At 39.4% G+C, this 19,681-nt stretch overlaps 1 protein-coding gene across 1 annotated transcript in view; it reads left to right on the top strand.

The window, feature by feature from the left end:
* LOC150086082 (uncharacterized) overlaps positions 1–19,681 on the top strand; it is a 193,498-nt gene that overhangs the window by 35,076 nt on the left and 138,741 nt on the right. The window contains exon 6 of the mRNA XM_090374790.1: positions 11,306–11,337. Within this exon, the coding sequence (XP_090230916.1) occupies positions 11,306–11,337 (32 nt within the window). The remainder of the gene's footprint in view (positions 1–11,305; positions 11,338–19,681) is intronic.

Below are 19,681 nucleotides of genomic sequence, written 5' to 3'. Positions count from 1 at the left end.
GGCCTAAATGCACCAGCAATTCGTTCGATTCTGCAAGATCATTTGCACGTGAAGAAACTTTGTTCTCTCTGGGTGCTGCATCAACTGACTGAAGAGCAGATGACACGACGTGTGACTTGGTGCCGGGAGATGTTAAAAAAGTTTGATAAGGGACAATCTCGGTATGTGAACAACATCGTGACAGGTGACGAGACTTGGCTGTACTATTACGATCTGCCGACCAAGGCTCAAAACAAAGTTTGGGTCTTTGATGATGACGACACACCCGTAATTGTCAGAAAATCCCGATCTGTAAAGAAGAAAATGATAGCTGTATTTTTCAAATCGAGTGGAATTGTGGAACGTGTCGTTTTGGACACGCAGAAGACAGTCACAGCTAAGTGGTATACTGAACAATGCCTGCCTAAAGTCATTGGATCTATGAAGAACCTGCGGCCAAAGTCAAGAATGGGCACCTGGTACCTCCATCACGATAATGCTCCAGCTCACCGCGCCAAAGCCTGCACCGAATATTTGACCACGACAGGACTGAAACTTCTCGAGCACCCTCCCTACAGTCCAGACCTTGCTCCCTGCGACTTTACACTGTTCCCGCATGTGAAAATGAAGCTAAAAGGGAGGCGGTTTTCCAGTGATGAGGACCTTCTACGGGCTTGGGACAACGAGTGTGCTTTACTCCCTAGTGAAACTTGGCAGAACTGGTTTAAAGATTGGTTTCGGAGGATGGAGAGGTGTATTGAATGTAGAGGAAATTAGTTTGAAAAAATTAAATAAACAAAGCTGTATTGCAAAACTTTCCTAGTAACCTTTGTATAAACTCACTCTTGGCAATTGAATTAAAAGAAAATCCATCTAAAGCAGCTAATTTTGAAATCTCTTCTTCCATACATTTTTTAACGATAAAGTTTTCTAATGTTCTTACCATTTTTACGGGAGGTTCACTGTTATTGTGTTTAATGTCAATCTGATGCATTTTCTTTAAATGCAACATCAAAGATGGTGTAGATCCTCCAGATGACTTCATTATCTGCTGACATTTCGAACATTGTGCTTCATCTTTGCTTTTTCAAGCAAAATAATTCCATACATTTGATTTCATCTTAGACATATTAAGAGTAATAAATATTAATTAGTAGGAATTTATATCACTGGCAGTTTTAAATAAAAATATTAAAGATAACAAAGGCATAATACTATGCGTCTCTCCCGCAAGCACTGAATGAAGTCTAAACGAGGCAAGTTTCAAAATTTTCACGAAAGAAATTTTCAATTTATTTACTTGCAATTTTTTTTCCCCCCAATTAAATCTATTGTATTTTCAAAATTACATAAAAGCTAAATTTGGTGAAGCTGCTTTTTGGAGAACATTTGATCACAAATTTAATAGGAATAAAGAAACAAAAAACTTTCTATGATTGAAATTTGATGCAATATTCAGCGAATCTGTTTCTAGTGGGTAACCATCAATAAGGCGCGTTCCATAACTTGCTTGGCGAACAAGATAGATGGAACGGAGAAACGTTGAGCATTTTCTTTTACGCTATCGCTCTGACTCACTCAGTCGTAAATGAGTACACCTGCATCGAGCCATGATACAGGTGGGAAGATAAAAGGTATCCCTCCTAGATTTGGGCCACTTGCCCATGAGATTCATACCTAAACATAAAATAAAATAAAAAACATGTTTAAAAGATAAAGCAGTTGAACAATCCAGACAAACGAATAAACAAAAGAAAATGTGCGTAACAAAAAACTATATTCAAGGGCTAACTAAAAAAAATATTCGAATCCGGTTTTAGAAGCTCGGTTTCGGTTTTAACAACTCAGTATGAAAACCTGATTTAACCGGTTTATAAAACCAGTTTGCAAGCCCTAGTACATGTATTATTATACATACATAGACAAGGAAATTTTAAGATTAGTTTTTCTTATTTATTGATAATTTGATAGTTCAGTCAAATTTTGTTGTCTAGTTGTTTTAACAGAAAACATTGCATGTCTCTAGTGAGAACTACTAGCAATTTTCCTGTGAGTTATTGACTGTTTCCATGCACAAACTGTTACATGTATGCTAAATTATCACTAGCTTTTTTTTTTTTTTTTTTTTAGGAGCATTAGCAGCTAAGGTCATATTGCTCCGGGAAATGTGGTGGTCATTCCCTGACCTTTCTGCATCCTCCGTATTTGGTGGTGACGGGCTTGAACCCCGGTCTAACTGGGCAGTGGTACATGTGCTCAAGGTGTAAGAAATACAGTGGTCTTAAATCAAAACTTGTCTTACTAATGGACCAGTTTGAGTCTCTGAGATATCAAGTTGTTGCTCCAGAAAGTAATAAATGTAGGGGCTAGGCAGTTACTCAAGTGTACTAAGCCAAGGAATGCTCGCCTGAAAAATTGAGCATCACGAATGGATCATCAGGTGGGGGAGTTGGAAATGAAGTAGTGTGTAATTCAGTTGTTAGAGAAACCTGGAAAACAGAACAACAGTTTCTGTTCTTCATAGCATAAATTTTAGGGGAGAAGAATTAATGTTCATATAGTTTCTTGTCCTCAGCATATATGTTTAAAATATGTAAATTATGTGTGCTGAGTTGCATCGCTATGCAGGCTACAAGGCAAAAACCACTAGGGATCAAAGCCCAACTGTCATAAGAGGGATGAAAACCAACAAGACAGGAGAAAAAAAAAAAAAAAAAAAAAAGGAAAAGGAAAAGATCACAGAACAATATCGAAAGGCCATTGAAAATACTTAGTAAACAAGCAAGGTCGCCCAAAAAGCTTAGAGGACCGTAAAATCATACAATTCACAAACCCAAATCATATGTATATACACCTATGCAAGATAAGAAAATAGACAGCAAAAATGGTCCAATTATCATAGATGTTAACATTAGTCGATTTCATCCCATAAGGGAGCATTATAAGATTTGTTGGTCTTAAAAATAGTTAATACACTACACTCTTAATAGATAGTTAAATCCATGCAGATACATAAAAATTGACCTTGTAACCATGTACAAAAACAATGTATCACCTTTAAACCCTTAAGAACCCTCCCCTCTCTGCAGCCTATGGCATGGAGCCTCAGGAAAGGTGACAGATTCCTGCCCATGGAGATGCTCCACAATGTCCAGGAGATAGATGTCGACTACAAAAAGTTCATAGAGGACAAATCCTACAGAAGACGCATCATGAGCGAACAGCTTTTGTCTTCATCTGAGTGACTGCCATCGTTTTTTCATCATGCTGTGTGTAGCACAAAAAAAAAAAGTTCTTTCATTTCCCGTTTTAATATATAATCTTATATATGTAATATATGTAATTATACATTTTATGTTTTCATATACACTGAGTGATCACTGAATTATGGCCACCTACCTAATACTGCGTAGTCCTCCTTTCGTCCTCAGTACAGTATGCCACGTTGTTGAACCAACGTGATGTTGATTCAACAAAATGTCGGAAGCGTTCTGGAAGTATGGCCAACCAAGCTGTGTGTAATGTGGTCAGCAGTGCAAGTATGGAGGTGATTGTTGTATCCAGATGCCTGATATGCCTTTCCATAGTGTCCCACAAGTGCTCTATGGGATTGATAACGGAGGAAGTTCAGAGGCCAATCGATATGCTGGAAGTCAGAACTGTGTTCCTCAAACCATTCCTGTACAACAAGAGCCTGATGTCTCAGTGCACTGTCATCTTGGAAGACACAATCGGCATTCGGGAAAAAGTGTAACATAGCGTGGTGTACACAGTCAGCAGGCAGTTGACAGTAGCAGAGACCAGTGATACGTTGTTCCACATGCACCAGGGGTCCAAGTTCCTGCCAGTGAAACATGCCCCACACCATACAACCACCTCCACCGGCCTGCACTTTTAATACCATGCATGATAGACCAAGAGCCTCATGTTGTTGATGCCAAATCCATACACGACCATCCACAGTGTGCAGTAAATAACATGACTCATCCGACCAGCACACCTTTTTCCAGTCTTCTAATGTCCAACTTGCATGTTCTTTGCACCAGGCGAGTCTTTTATGCCGATGAACCTTGGTTAGGAGAGGATGCTGTAGGGGTTGTCTGCTGGTATAGCCCATATATGTAAGCGTGTGACGCATGGTCATGCCAGATATTGTTCCAGGTTGGCTCATGTTGTATTGGGTAGTCAACTCTTTAACAGTGCTGCACCTGTTCGCCTGTACGAGTCGTCAGACCCGGCACTCACCTCTAACATCAACGTTCATGTATTAGGAATTTGCAGATAAAAGAACCACTAGGTGGCAGTGATCACAGTGTACTGACGTGGGATTTACTTAAAGATTTAATTACCATCAGGGGTAAAGGAAAGGGTTTTTGCTTCCGTAAAGGCGAGTACAGTGGTCTCCGACAGTTTTTAAATTCTGTACAGTGGAATCAACTGATGATGTTACCAACAGTAAATTCTAAGTGGGAAGCATTCAAGGAATTAATCGTGGATGCTACTAAAAGTTTCATACCTATTAAGAAATATTGTTCAAGGTTTAGGCCTAAATGGTTGTCAAATGAACTAATGAGACTTGTAACAGAGAAGAAAAATGCATGAGATGCATACAAATTAACACGTGACACAGAAGCCTATGATAGCTACAAGTTGATCTGTAACCAAGTTACAAAGGAGGTTAGGCAGGCGAAGGCAGATTACGAGAAATCCTTGGCAAAGGATGCTAAGAAAAACAGCAAGGATTTCTTTACTTATATAAACTCTAAAAGGAAGGGGATGAATCTGATTGGTCCACTTGACATCGATGGGTCGACTGTTGATGATCCTGCTCAGATAGCAAACAAACTGAATGAGTATTTTGTATCTACATTCACACGTGAGGAATTATTAAGGTTTGAAAATGGCAGAAGGTTATCAAATTGTAGCAGGATACTTAATGATTTTGTAATAACTGAGAGCAAAGTGGAAGAGAAATTGTTGAAGTTAAACGTAAGAAAAGCACCTGGGGTGGATGGGATCTATCCAGTTATATTAAAGGAGGCGGAAAAGCAACTAAGCAAACCATTAGCCATAATTATGAGAGCATCCTTGGACTCAGGGGAGGTTCCTACGGACTGGAGATGTGCAAATGTATCCCCAATTCACAAAGGGGGATCGAAGGGTGACACGGGGAATTACAGACCAGTTAGTTTAACTTCTGTTCCGGGTAAAATAATGGAGTCGCTGGTTAAAGATGCATTGCAGGATCATCTAGACAAGACTGCAGCAATAATTCAGACACAGCATGGGTTTGTTAAGGGAAAGTCTTGTCTGACAAATTTGATAGGATATTATGATGTGGTTACAAAGGAACTGGATGCAAAAAATAATTTTGATATCATATATTTGGATTTCAGGAAAGCTTTTGACACTGTTGCACATGGAAGACTATTGTACAAATTGGAGCAGAATGGTATTAAGGGTAAGTTGCTACAATGGATAAAAGGATGGTTAAGTGGGAGAAGACAGAGGGTAGTAATCAATGGGTGCTGCTCTTCTTGGACTAATGTTATTAGTGGAGTCCCACAGGGTTCGGTGTTGGGTCCACTGTTGTTTTGTATATTTATCAATGATATTGATGAAGGTATATCAGGCTTAGTGTCGAAGTTTGCAGATAATACAAAGGTTGGCAGGGTTGTTAATGACAGTAATGGCAGTGTGCTACTGCAACAGGATCTAGATAATTTGGGCAGATGAGCTAAGAAGTGGCAACTGAAGTTTAACCTTGATAAATGCAAAGTACTGCACATGGGTAGAAGTAACCCCGGAGAAACGTACCAACTGTGTGGTACTATACTTAAGGTGGTAGAAAATGAAAAAGACCTGGGAGTAATTGTGCAGGCAGATATGAAGTTTTCTGAGCAATGCAGACAGGCTGCCAGGGCAGGTCATGGGGTTTTGTCAATGATATGTAGGAATTTTGCTAGCAGGGAAAAGGAGGTGATTATCCCTCTGTATAAGGCAATGGTCAGTCCACGCCTTGAGTACTGCATACAGGTCTGGAGGCCTCATTTTAGGAAGGATGTAGATTTACTTGAGCGTGTACAGAGAAGGGCAACAAGATTGGTGAGGAGAATGAAGGGATCCTCTTATCAAGAGAGGCTTAAGGTGCGATTTTTTTTTTTTTTTTTTGGCTGATGCATAAGCTCATACATTTGCTTTCTTGCATCACATGCCACTACTACTACTTTCACTGACCTTTGCAGTCTTCTAATCTTCTTAGTCTTCTAATGTCCAACTTGCATGTTCTTTGCGCCAGGCGAGTCTTTTATGCCGATGAACCTTGGTTAGGAGAGGATGCTGTAGGGGTCGTCTGCTGGTATAGCCCATATGTGCAAGCATGTGATGCATGGTCATGCCAGATATTGTTCCAGGTTGGCTCATGTTGTATTGGGTAGTCAACTCTTTAACAGTGCTGCACCTGTTCGCCTGTACGAGTCGTCAGACCCGGCACTCACCTCTAACATCAACCTTTCACTGACCTTTGCAGTTTTGCCGTTGGGTCGTTGTTTGACCATTTTGACGCCAGTTCTGGTACACTTTTACTACAGCGACTCTCGAACATCCCACCAGCTCGTCAAGCTCTCACAATCTGTCCTTTTTTAAAGTCCGATAAATCCTTTTACCCATCATGCTCGGAATTTTACTGCCTACTGAACAAAGACACCTTATCTTTTTTACATAGGTCAACTAATTCCGCACTCTCGTACCTCATGTGGTCAATGGGTCACATTCAGTTTTCATAGGGGTGATCATAATTCAGTGATCACTTAGTGTATGTTTTTTGTAATTTTTTAACTCGTCAAGCTCTCACAATCTGTCCTTTATCAAAGTCCGATAAATCCTTTTATTCATCATGCTCGGAATTTTACTACCTACTGAACAACTGACACCTTATCTTTTTTACATAGGTCAATTAATTTCGCACTCTCGTACCTCACGTGGTCAACGGGTTACATTCAGTTTTCATAGGGGTGGTCATAATTCAGTGATCACTTAGTGTATGTTTTATGTAATTTTTCCTGTATTGATTAATTTTATGTTAAACCTGTATTGATTAATTTTATGTTTTAACATTATGTTAAAATTATGTTAACATAATTTTATGTTAATTATTGATTAAGTTTATGTTAAACATTGTAGCTGTTATGGGTGTTGCATCAGGCATCCATGTAACAATTCACTTTATGCAATAAAGACATATATATATCCCACAAGCAAACTTTTCCTAATAGTTCTCAGAATTTTGAAGGTCTTTCTATATATTTCTGTTTCTATATACAGTGAAACTTCTCCTAACGGACATCTCTCTACAACGGACATTTTCAAATTCCCCAACTCACCTCCATTGGTTTTAACGTGTTTGCAGCTTCTGTCTAGCGGCCATTCTCTGTAACGGACGTGGACAGGCAATCTGCACTGTTTCGTTTAGATTAGCACTTAATTTGATCTCCCCATAATGGACAGCGGGCGAGCTCACGGCCCTTTTTGTAGGAACGTTTCTTCCACGTATTGCCTCAATCATGTGTTTATTTTCTATTTCCGATTCTCTGAATTTTATCAAGGTTTACGTCGCGATTCTAAACCCTTCTTCAAGAATTTTAAGGCACGTGTAAAACTTCTGATGAATTCAGTGTGTGCAGGGGGGGGGGAATATGGTCGGCCTTTCGTCTTTTCAGTTTCAGTTTTCAGTTTTGTTCAGTGTCGTGTGAATTGCACAATGTCTTCTCGTAAACATTTAATTTTAAAAGATAAAGTCGAACTCATTAATGCGTATGATCGGCAAAAAAATAGTGTTCGCAATCTCGCTGCAAAATTCAAAATCGGGAAGACGCAGGTAAGCGACATCCTAAAGAAAAAAAATGAACTGCTCAAACAATTTTAGCAACACGGAAATGATCAGGTTCAAAAATCATTCCCGAAAACTGTTGGACTTCAAATTTGTCGCGCACGTGCTAAAAAAATTCCCATTAATGGGCCTATTATTAGGGAAAAAGCTTTGGAGGTTGCGAAATCTATGGGAGTAAATGAGTTCAAAGCTTCTGTGGGATGGCTAGACAAGTTCAAAACTTGGCATAAAATTTCTTGGAAAACCGTAAGTGGTGAAGGTGGATCTATTGATACTGGGGTTGTAACAGAGTGGATAGTCAAATTGGAAGATTTATGTCGTGATTTTGAAGCTAAGGATATTTATAACTGTGACGAAACAGGGTTGTTTTTTTAAAGCTCTTCCTGAAAAAACAATGAGTCTAAAAAATGAAAAGTGCCAGGGTGGAAAAATTTCTAAGGAACGCTTGACTGTACTATTGTGTACAAATATGCTGGGAGACTTTGAACAACCTCTTGTTATAGGAAACCCACAAAATCCTTGTTGTTTCAAGGGCATAAAGTTGAATCTTTTGGATGTTGACTGGAAGTCTAATAAAAAGGCGTGGATCACACGAGATATCATGAGCGAATGGATAAGTCACTTTGACCAAAACACGATTCGTCAAAACAGAAAAATTATTCTTTTCATGGATAATGCTGGATCTCACCCGCACATTGAATTGTCCAACATTCAAATCATTTTTCTGCCACCAAACACATCTGCCGAGTGTCAGCCCTTGGATCAAGGGATAATAAAAAATTTTAAACTTCACTACAGAAAACGTGTTTTAAGACATCTCATTGCAAACACGAACGATGTAACATGTGCGAGTGACCTTGCAAAGAAAATCAGCATCCTAGATGCGATTCAATGGATTTCCTCTTCAGTAAACGCAATTAGAAAACAAACTGTCGTGAACTGTTTTGTAAAGTCTGGCTTCTCAAACGCAAAAATTGAAGTTGTGAACAGCAATGTGGAGCACCAAGAAAAATAAGAACTTCAACATCTATTGATAATGTACGATTCTTCTGCTACAAGTGACCCTGGCTAAAAAGATATAGACTCAAACCTCGCTACAGAAGATGGTGCTCTAGATATCAACGACATTATCATCGATATTTTTCAAGAAGTTTCTCATGAGGATGAAGAAATGGAAGGAGGTCATTCTGTCGAAGAACATATTAACGACGAACCACCGATGAAAATAGAAGAAGCGCTCATACAAATCAATCGTTTAAAAATGATTTTCGCCGCTGAAGAAGATACTGAAGGACTTTCGATGGGTTCTTCACTCCAAACAAATGTTGAAAACAAAATTATCAGCCGGAAGAAGGTGCAGAAGAAAATAAGTGATTACTGTATGTATTTTTCTTAAGATAAAGTCATAATATGCATAGCACAATTGTATGTATATTATTTACAAAAATATTGTGCAAAATCTGTATATAATTTAATTTAATTTTACATTAAACGTTTAATGATTTTTCTTTCTTTCTTTTTTTTTTTTTTTTTTCTCCCTCAGACTTCTTGTTAGCGGACACTTCTCATTCTCTATAACGGACACATTTTCGTTCCCCATGGCTGTCCGTTAAAGGGAAGTTTCACTGTATATATATATATATATATATATATATATATATATACCATTATTAAACAAAGCCATGTGTGTATAAAACATATAATTCTTTAATAATTGTACCTGGAGATGTGTTGACCCAATGTCTTTGCCATATATTGAAAAGTTCCTTCCGACACCTAGCTCTTTCACGTTTAATGTCTGTTTGAGGATTTATGGTGATATTCAAAAACTCAGTTGGAATCTGTCTCTTAATACGAAGTAGAAGCCTCTATATTAGATGTAGGTCCAAGGACAACGTGCTAGCGATAATGTGTAATGGCAGTGTAGATATGGTTCTGCTTAGTATGCTAAAAGTATGCCTCATAATTCTCAGTAAACAAGCTAGTTTAGCTTGAAATTTAACTCTCCCTTCCCTGTGGAACCATGTGCCAGCAGTATAAGTTGCTGAAGGGAGGAAGACGCCATTGTAGTAAACCTGCATGGTCTGACACGATAGACCCCCAATCAGTTCTGGAGATCTTCATAATGCCACCATTAAAGTTTCTAATTTTAGCAGTTACATGATTAAGGTGTGAGAAAAAATTTAATCTACAGTCAACAATCACACCCAAATATTTCGTTTCTGTGACAATTGGGAGTCAAAAATTGTTAATTTTGACTTGTGGTGGGCGTTGAATATTTAATTTGGAGCCATAAATCATCGTTTTAGTCTTTGAAGCACTGATGGATAGTTTGTTGTCTAGAGCACAGGTTCTTAAAACTTTTTTTTATCTGTGACCCCTTTCATAAGACAAACTTATTAGTAACCCCAGATTCTTTTCCCTGACCCCCGGAGGGATCGCAACCCACATTTTAAGAATGGCTGGTATATAATAATTTCAATAGTTCTATGATAAATATTTAATTTAATCACGTTTATCAATGTTTTCTGCGACCTCCAGAATTTTTTTAATCACATTTATCAATGTTTGCTACAACCCCCAGAATATTTTTCACAACCCCTCTGGGGGGGGTCACGACCCACAGTTTAAGAACCCCCTGGTCTAGAGTCTGACCATAAAGATCTGCAAGCAGTGTTAGCAGAGACTTCAATTGCCGCATGAGAGTTATCACTGATGAAAATGGTTCCATCATCAGCATAGGCAATTATTTTGTTGTTGTCAAAAGGTCTGGAAATCCACTCCTGAAGACAGTGTTCCAGATGAGAGGCCCCAAGGTAGACCTCTGGTGACATCCTCAATACACCTGCCTGGAAACCTGACAGAATTTTAGTTTCACAGGCACATGCTGGTTGTTGAAGTAACTTCTGAAGAGAAGATAAAGTTGTTGAGAACAGTGGCCGGTGCGGAGATGTTCATGGGCACTTTCCCACTAGAGGGAAGCAAAAGCGCCCTCAAAGTCAACAAAAATCGCAAGGTATGTGTAGACAACGAATTTTCAATATGAGTGATAAAATCAACCAGGGCATTCTCACAGGACCTGCCAGCCATAAAACCATATTGATTGAATGACAATAAATTCTGTAACTGTAGGATATTCATAAGGTGCAAAGCCTCGAGTCATTCTAACAGTTTCCCTAGATTTGCCAGATGGGCCTATAGGACTTTGCTTAGACAACAGATTAGATGTAGAGCACAAGACATTTTGGAAAGTGATGGACAAGTACCAGCATCATGCTAGTGGCCATCTGCAATATGTAAGATTTAAATACTGCTAAGTTTGCATAATGCTGTATTATAATTTTGAATTAATTTTTACCAGTATACCTTTTCCTAGAAGTTGGCATGTTATTTAATACATAATTCTCTCAAAAAAAAATAATTTTAATTGTTTTGTAGATACTGACCAGGATGTAGAAAATTTGCCCCCGGTAAGTTGATGAAAAAACAGTTTAGTTGTTTGTACTTGTCCTTAAATATTAAATTAAATAAATCACAATATTCTCCTAAATATATTTTATTATATATAAATATAATATATAACAAAATGCAATTGTATAGAGACACTGGAACTAGACAATAACTAACATCTACTTAGCATTGAATGTAACATAGCAAGGACAATCACTGCTAGCATGAAATTATTGAATATCTACTGAGTATCAAGACAAATTGGTTAAACTTTGTGAAAGTATGGTTGACACGTTCAAAACACACGTAGTTTGCTATAATTGGTATAAAGCTTGAAACAAAGGTGCTAATTATATATTGCATAATTCTGAATGGTAGCTCTTAGCATTAGTATTAGTAGAGGCATACGATGCAAGAAAGCAAGCTTATGCAGCATCAGCCAAAAAAAAAAGACAAAAAGGGCTCCGATTTCACCCCTCCGTTCATTCCAAATACTTGTCCAGCTCAGCCTTAAATTTATTTAGGCTATCAACTTCCACAACAAAATATGGCAGTCTATTCCACCAATGAACTACCTGCTGGCTAAAGGGATCCGCACATCTATCCCACAATTGTCTTTCCTCAATTTGAATTTATGCCCTCTCAGGCGATTATTCTGTGCAAGAGGAAGGATCCCATCAGCATTGAGCATGCTCAAACCATTCAAGGCTTTATACATCTCTATCGTATGGTCCTTGAGGTTGTAGTAGATGTAGTAGTGGTATGTGATGCAAGAAAGCAAGTGTATGAGCTTATGCAGCATCAGCCAAAAAAAAAAAAAAAAAAAAAATCACACCATTTCCTCCAAATGCCTGTCCAGTTCCTCTTTAAATTTATTCAAACTATCAACTTCTACGACAGATGGAAGTTTGTTCCAGCAATTAACCACCCGCTGGCTAAAGGCAAATTTCTGCACATCTATTCTACATCTGTCTTTTCTTAATTTGAATTTATGCCCCCTTAGGTTCGTAATCTGAACAAGTGGAAGGATCCCATCAGAATTCAGCATGCTCAACCCATTCAAGGCCTTCTACACTTCAATCAGATCACCGCTCAGGTGCCTAGTCTCCAGCCATTGCAATTTGCAGTACTTAAGCCTCTCTTGGTAAGAGGATCTCTTCATTCCCCTCACCAATCTTGTTGCCCTTCTCTGTACACGCTTAACCAAATCAACATCCTTCCTAAATGAGGTTCCAGACCTGTACACAGTACTCAAGGCATGGCCAGACCATTGCCTTATACAGAGGGAAAATACCTCCTTTTCCCTGCTAGCAAAATTCCTATATATATCATTGACAAAACCCCATGACCTGCCCTGGCAGCCTGTCTGCATTGCTCAGAAAGCTTCATATCTGCCTGCACAATTACTCCCAGGTCTTTTTCATTTTCTACCACCTTAAGTGTAGTACCACAGGGTTGGTGCTTTTCTGTTGGGTTACTTCTACCCATGTGCAGTACTTTGCATTTGTCAAGGTTAAACTTCAGTTGCCACTTCTTAGCCCATCTTCTAAAATTATCTAGATCCTGTTGCAGTAGCACACTGCCATTACTGTCATTAACAACCCTGCCAATCTTTGTGTCATCTGCAAACTTCGACATAAGCCTGATATACCTTCATCAATATCATTGATAAATATACAAAACAACAGTGGATCCAACACCGAACCCTGTGGGACTCCACTAATAACATTAGTCCACGAAGAGCAGCACCCATTAATTACCACCTTCTGTCTTCTCCCATTCAACCATCCTTTTATCCATTGTAGCAACTTACCCTTAATACCATTCTGCTCCAATTTGTACAAGTCTTCCATGTGCAACTCAGGAAAGCGCAAAAGCTTTCCTGAAATCCAAATATGATATCAAAATTATTTTTTGCATCCAGTTCCTTTGTAACCACATCATAATATCCTATCAAATTTGTCAGACGAGACTTTCCCTTAACAAACCCATGCTGTGTCTGAATTATTGCTGTAGTCTTGTCTAGATGATCCTGCAATGCATCTTTAACCAGTGACTTCATTATTTTACCCGGAACAGAAGTTAAACTAACTGGGCTGTAATTACTTGTCACCCTTCGATCCCCCTTTGTAAATTGGGGATACATTTGCACATCTCCAGTCCGTGGGAACCTCCCCTGAGTCCAAGGATGCTCTCATAATTATGGCTAAGGGTTTGCTTAGTTGCTTTGCCACCTCCTTTAATATAACTGGATAGATCCCATCCACCCAGGTGCTTTTCTTATGTTTAACTTCAACAATTTCTCCACTTTGCTCTCAGTTAACCTTCTGCCATTTTCAAACCTTAATAATTCCTCACGTGTGAATGTAGATGCAAAATACTCATTTAGTTTGTTTGCTATCTGAAGAGGATCATCAACAGCCGAACCATCGGTGTCAAGTGGACCAATCAGATTCAACCCCTACCTTTTAGAGTTTATATAAGTAAAGAAATCCTTGCTCTTTTTCTTATCACCTTTTGCCAAAGATTTCTCGTAATCTGCCTTCACCTGCCTAACCTCCTTTGTGACCTGATTACAGACTAGCTTATATCTGCCATAGACTTCTGAGTCGCTTGATAATTTATGTGAATCCCATGCATTTTTCTTCTCTGTTACGAGTCTCATTAGTTCATTTGATAACAATTTAGGCCTAAACCTTGAACAATATTTCTTAATAGGTATAAAATTTTCAGTAGCATCCACGATTAATTCCATTGAATGCTTCCCAGCTAGAATTTACCGTTGGTAACATCGTCAGTTGATCCTACTGTACAGAATTTAAAAACTGTCTGAGACCACTGTACTCACATTTACGGAAGCAAAAACCCTTTCCTTTACCCCTGATGGTAATTAAATCTTTAAGTAAATCCCTCATCAGTACACTGTGATCACTGCCACCTAGTGGTTCCTTTATCTGCAAATTCATAATACACGAATGATCACTGCCGATAACCAGATCAAGAGTATTACTCTCTCTGGTTGCCTCTCGAACACGCTGCTGCAGAAAACAGTCATCCAATAAATCCACAAAAGTCTGAGTAGTGTGTGAGTGACCAACCCACAAGTTGCAGTCATCTCGGAATTTAAAATCCCCCATTATAAGACATTCTGATTTACTGGCCCACTCTATCTCTCTGTACAATTGTTCATTGAAGTCATTAGGTCTATAACACACTCCTACTCTTATTTTTGCTTTCACAGTGCTTATGTCACACCAAACTGACTCAACAGTGCACTGTTCATCTATATCAACTGGATGTACTTCTTTTGATTTTATGTTTTTCTTAATTAACAGCATAACACCTCCTCCCTTCCTATCCTGTCTATCCTTTCTGTACACATTGTACTCCCCAAATTCCAGTTCTGCATTCCTTATATCTGGGTGACACCACGTCTCTGCTATCCCAACAATATCCGCCTTTAATGTCTTGACCAACACTTCAAATTTATTTGCTATACTTCTAGCATTGGTATACCTGTTCCTATTCTTATTCCTAGTTACCCTAACACATCCTATATACCCACCAATTTCGATGACTGCCACCCGTCCCTGAAACCCTCAACACCTCTCGCTCCAGGTCGCTGCTTATTCTAATAGAAGTTGTGCAAGAATCACCTTCACCTCTGCCTGCGGCTACTGTTAAACTATTAGTCCTTGTGGCGGCGCCTCTGTAGCCAGGTGGGAAGGAGTAGCAGTGCGTAGCACACGCTTCTTGATTAGACTGGGGTTCAAGCCCGTCACCACCAAATACGGAGGATGCGGAAAGGTCAAGGAATGACCACCGAATATCTCGGAGCAATATGGCCTTAGTTGCTAATGCTCCTAAAAACTAAAATAACAACAATAAAATTAGTCCTTGTATCCCCCAAGCTAGCAGTTTTCCGACCCACCTAACATTGCCTCGATAGCATCAGCAAATATTCTTGCACCCTTTCTATCACAGACATTTTCTCAGATATGCCAGACAAGCTGTACTTGCTACCTGGGAGTCTAAAACGCTGATGGAACTGATATTCGGGTGATATTCAAGCCAAGTGAACCCACTTTCGGTGAAGTCTGGACGGTCTGTGATAGCCAAACCCTCCTTGCACCTTCATGATGGTGGTACTGTTAGTAATACTGGGTATAACCTCCATGCACACTGTGGGTGACCACCCAGGTGTGAACCAATGTAAGCAGGGGTGGAGGTGTGGCATCCACACCACATGGAGGAATTCTGCCCCTCTGTGTTAACAGGCAATACTAGGTGGTAGATGACTCTCATCAACTGGTGCAGTACCACCACTTTGTTTATTGGAGGCTTGAAGTGGTGGAACCCATGTTTAGTCTCCAGAGTTAAGTTCCAGTCAACCCTTCCCTATCTCTTCCATCATGCAGTATGACCGATGACTTTTGCAGTTATGATGACTATCATGGTGAGATCCAATCTTCCTTACATTTCGAGGGTACAGCTCTAAAACGGTGTTCGCAGGCCAGCCACTATTTAGTACCCCGGACCTAAAAAAAAAAAAAAAGTAAAGTGCAGCCATTATCAACCCACTGTAGGATGGAAGCCTCCTCAACAATTCATGCTGAGAGAAATGGACCATAATCTGCCACGCTGGTCCAGTGCGGGTTGGCAGATCGACCGTATTCAGTAGTCAGGGGCTTGAACCCCGGTCTACTCAAAGAGCGTGTGCTACTGCACTCCCGCTCCTGCCCACTCGGCTATGGAGGCCGGACCTAACCTATTGGTAACTCTTTAGGAGGCTTCCGGTCAGCTAGTGTATAGTATAATCCTGCTACCTCTACTCTGCCAGATAGTGACTGGAGGGAGTCAGAGTAGTGTGTATGCGAAGGGGCATTGTCGAGGCCACATTATGTCAAGGATCTGGGTATATTCTTACCATGTGTACGCCATATCCAAAAATTTCATTACTTCATATAGCATGTCCCCTCCCCACTTTTTCTTACTATTGAATACACCATGAATTGTTCAACTAATAGAGTAAGCTTATCTGCGAAAAGATCTAAACCTCCCAAACAATACCTAGTTCATTTTACAAATATACATGGTCTCAATTCTAATCTCAACGATGTCCATATCCACTTGCAGTCTGCCAAACGCCATGTACTTGTTCTGACAGAATCTCAGTTATCGGTTGATTCAATTCTGCTCATCTCAGTTGCCCAAATTATTCACCAAATGATTCCTTTCACTTCAAAGGTGGTACTTGTGCATATGTCCGTTCCGATATTCCCTGTCAGAGATTTGGTACTTTGGAATCTCCTCTTTTCGATCTTCTCTGGCTTAAAATCTCTCTACCTCATTGTGTCAAATTCATCTGTTGTCTCTAGTGTCCTCCCAATTCCACTAATCACTTAGAGCTCTTTGATTTCCTCTCTTTGCAACTTTCCTAACAATGAGGTAATTTTCCTTGGTGATTTAATGTTCACAACTCCAGCTGGCTTCTATTTTCTAGTCACACCGACCCAGCTGGTCGAGATGCTGAGGCTTTTGTAATTACTAACGATCTTGCACAGATTGTTCATTTACCTACAAGGATACCAGACAATCCCAACCCTACAGCCAACATGCTTGATCTTTTTCTCACAAACAACCCTTCTAAGTACACGGTCAAAGTGAGTGGTCCTTTAGGCACCTCAGATCACAACTTGGTGATTGTCTCTTCTCCAATGGAGCAGTTATCTCATGACTATTCCCAACCTCATATTGTTTGGCACCAAAAGAATGCAAAATGGGATGAACTGCAAGATTTCTTTTCTTCTTTTCCTCGGTTGGATTATTGATTCAAAACTTCTGATGTCAACGTTTGCTCAGATAGCGTTGGTGAAATTATTCTTGTAGGAATGGAATCCTTTAATCCACACAAATCTTTAAACAAATCTTTAAAATCTCGTCCTTTATCTATACCTTGGTTTTCCAATAAATGTGCTAAGGCTCTTCAAGAGAAGAACGTTGCATAACGTATTTGGCTTGTTTCCAATTCTTCAGTTTCATTTTCTGCCTACACCAAAGCTTACAACAATTGTAAAGCAGTTATTAATCAGTTCAAACTAGATTTTGAACAGACTAAGAATAGAAAACTTGCTTCTTGCCCTAATGATAGCCGAGCATTCTGCTCCCTAGCCAAAGCTATTGGCTGCAACTTTTGCCCATCTCTGCTCCCACCTCTGTCAAAACCAGATTGTTCTGTTGTCACTTCAGCCAAGAATAAAGCTGACTTGCTAGCATCCCATTTTTCTTCCAACTTGTGTATTAATGATCTTGGTAAAACACCTCCCACCATTCCCAACACACTCCATTCAATGCCTCCTGTGGTCTTCTGTCAAAAGGATGTCAGAAGTATTTTAACGAATCGCAATGCAAAGAAAATTCCAGGTCATGATGGTATTTCTCCACTTGTTCTTAAAACCTGTGCTCCTGAACTTACTCCTGTTCATTGCCACCTTTTTTCACTTCCTTATTCCAAAGGCATTTTTTTCCTTCTGCTTGGAAATTTGCTCATATCCAGCCAGTTCCTAAAAAGGGCGACAAATCCCTCCTATCCAGTTATCATCCCATTGCAATTACTTCTACTCTTTCTAAAGTAATGGAGAAATCAATTAACCACCAACTCTTAAACTACCTAGAAACCTTCCGCCAGTATGGATTCCGTCAGTGTCAATCCACTGTGATATTCTGGCTTATATTACTCATTTATAGACAAATTCAATGGAAAAGTTTGGTGAAACACAAGCAGTTGCTCTTTACATATCAAAGGCTTTTGATCGTGTTTGGCATAAAGGTCTTCTAAACAAGCTTCCATCTTAAGGTTTTCCAACTGTTTTTTGTAATTGGTTATCCAGTTTTCTTTCTGATTGCTCACTGAGGGTGATGGTAGATGGCTCTCTGTCTTCTAATTTCTCCACTAATGCTGGTGTCCCCCAAGATTCAGTTCTTTCCTCTAGTCTTTTCCTCTTGTATATTAATGACCTTTTTCCATCGACTGGAAATCCTATTCATAGTTTTGTCGATGATAGCACATTGCATTCCACTTTCCATTTTGAGAAACCTTGTCCTGCTCAATCAGCTTCAACTTCTCAAATATCCACTACGAATTGCTTAAATGCCGATCTCCAGTGGGGCAAAGACAACTTAGTTGATTTCAATCCTTCTAAAACTCAGTCTTGTCTTATATCTCACAAAAAGAATTCTTCTGCTCCTATGCTTATCTTTGGTGACATTTTGATTTCTAGGCAAAATGATATATCTCTTTTGGTGATTAACTTGACTTCGAATCTTTCTTGGCACAAGCACATTACAAATAATACTTCCTCTGCATCTAAAAAACTTGGTTTTCTCTTTTGTTCTCAGCGTTTCTTTTCTTCCAAACAGCTGTTCACTCTACAAATCGCAAATCCGCCCTACCATGGAATATTGTTCCCACATCTGGGGTGGTACCCCCAAAACCTCTTCTAGATTCCAATCAGAAGAGGGCAGTTAGGTTAATTAATGACTCCTCTCTAACAGAGTCTCACCACTCACTGTCTCATAGACTTACTGTTTCTATTGCATGCCTTTTCGACAGATATTTCCATGGGCACTGTTCTTCTAAATTGGCTTCTATAATTCCATCTCTCTTTCAAAAGAGTTCAAACACGTGCTGCCAACATCCATTTACTGTTGAACTTCAAACTCACAGACCAAGTTTTCATCTTCCTTCTTTATTCATTCAACTGCCGTTTCTGGAACAACCTTCCTTCTTACGTATTTCCTGAAAATTACAGTCTACAGAAGTTCAAGTCTAATGTCAACAAATATCTTCTTTCATCTTCTCAACCTCCAACCCAAACACGGTACTAAGTACTATAGGTTCTAATACCTCTCGTGTTTGGGGTTTTCTTAAAAAAAAAAAATCATATCACCTCACAGGTGCCTAGTCACCAACACTGTAATCTGCAAAACTTAATCCTTTCTTCGTAAGAGCAACCCTTTGTTCCATTCACTAATCTTGTTGCCCTTCTCCGTACCCATTCCAACAACTCTATATCCTTCTTAAAATGAGGGCTCCAGACCTGTATACAGTACTCAAGGTGTGGCCTGACCATTGCCTTATACAAGGGGTAATCACCTCCTTATACCTGCAGAAAAATTCCTGTATATCATTGACAAGACACCATGAGCTACTCTTGCAGACCGTCTGCACGGCTCAAAAAACTTCATATCTAGCTGCACAGTTACCCCCAGGTCCTTTTTCATTCTCTACCACTGTCAGTGTAGTACCACAGAATTGATACATTACTCTGGGGTTACTGCTTCCCATATGTAGTATTTTACATT

This window comes from Mastigoproctus giganteus, chromosome 5 (genome assembly GCF_048544385.1).
Source record: "Mastigoproctus giganteus isolate SK-2022 chromosome 5, ASM4854438v1, whole genome shotgun sequence".
Classification (NCBI taxonomy): Eukaryota; Metazoa; Arthropoda; class Arachnida; order Uropygi; family Thelyphonidae; genus Mastigoproctus; species Mastigoproctus giganteus.
This window is presented reverse-complemented; position numbering and strand designations above follow the sequence as displayed.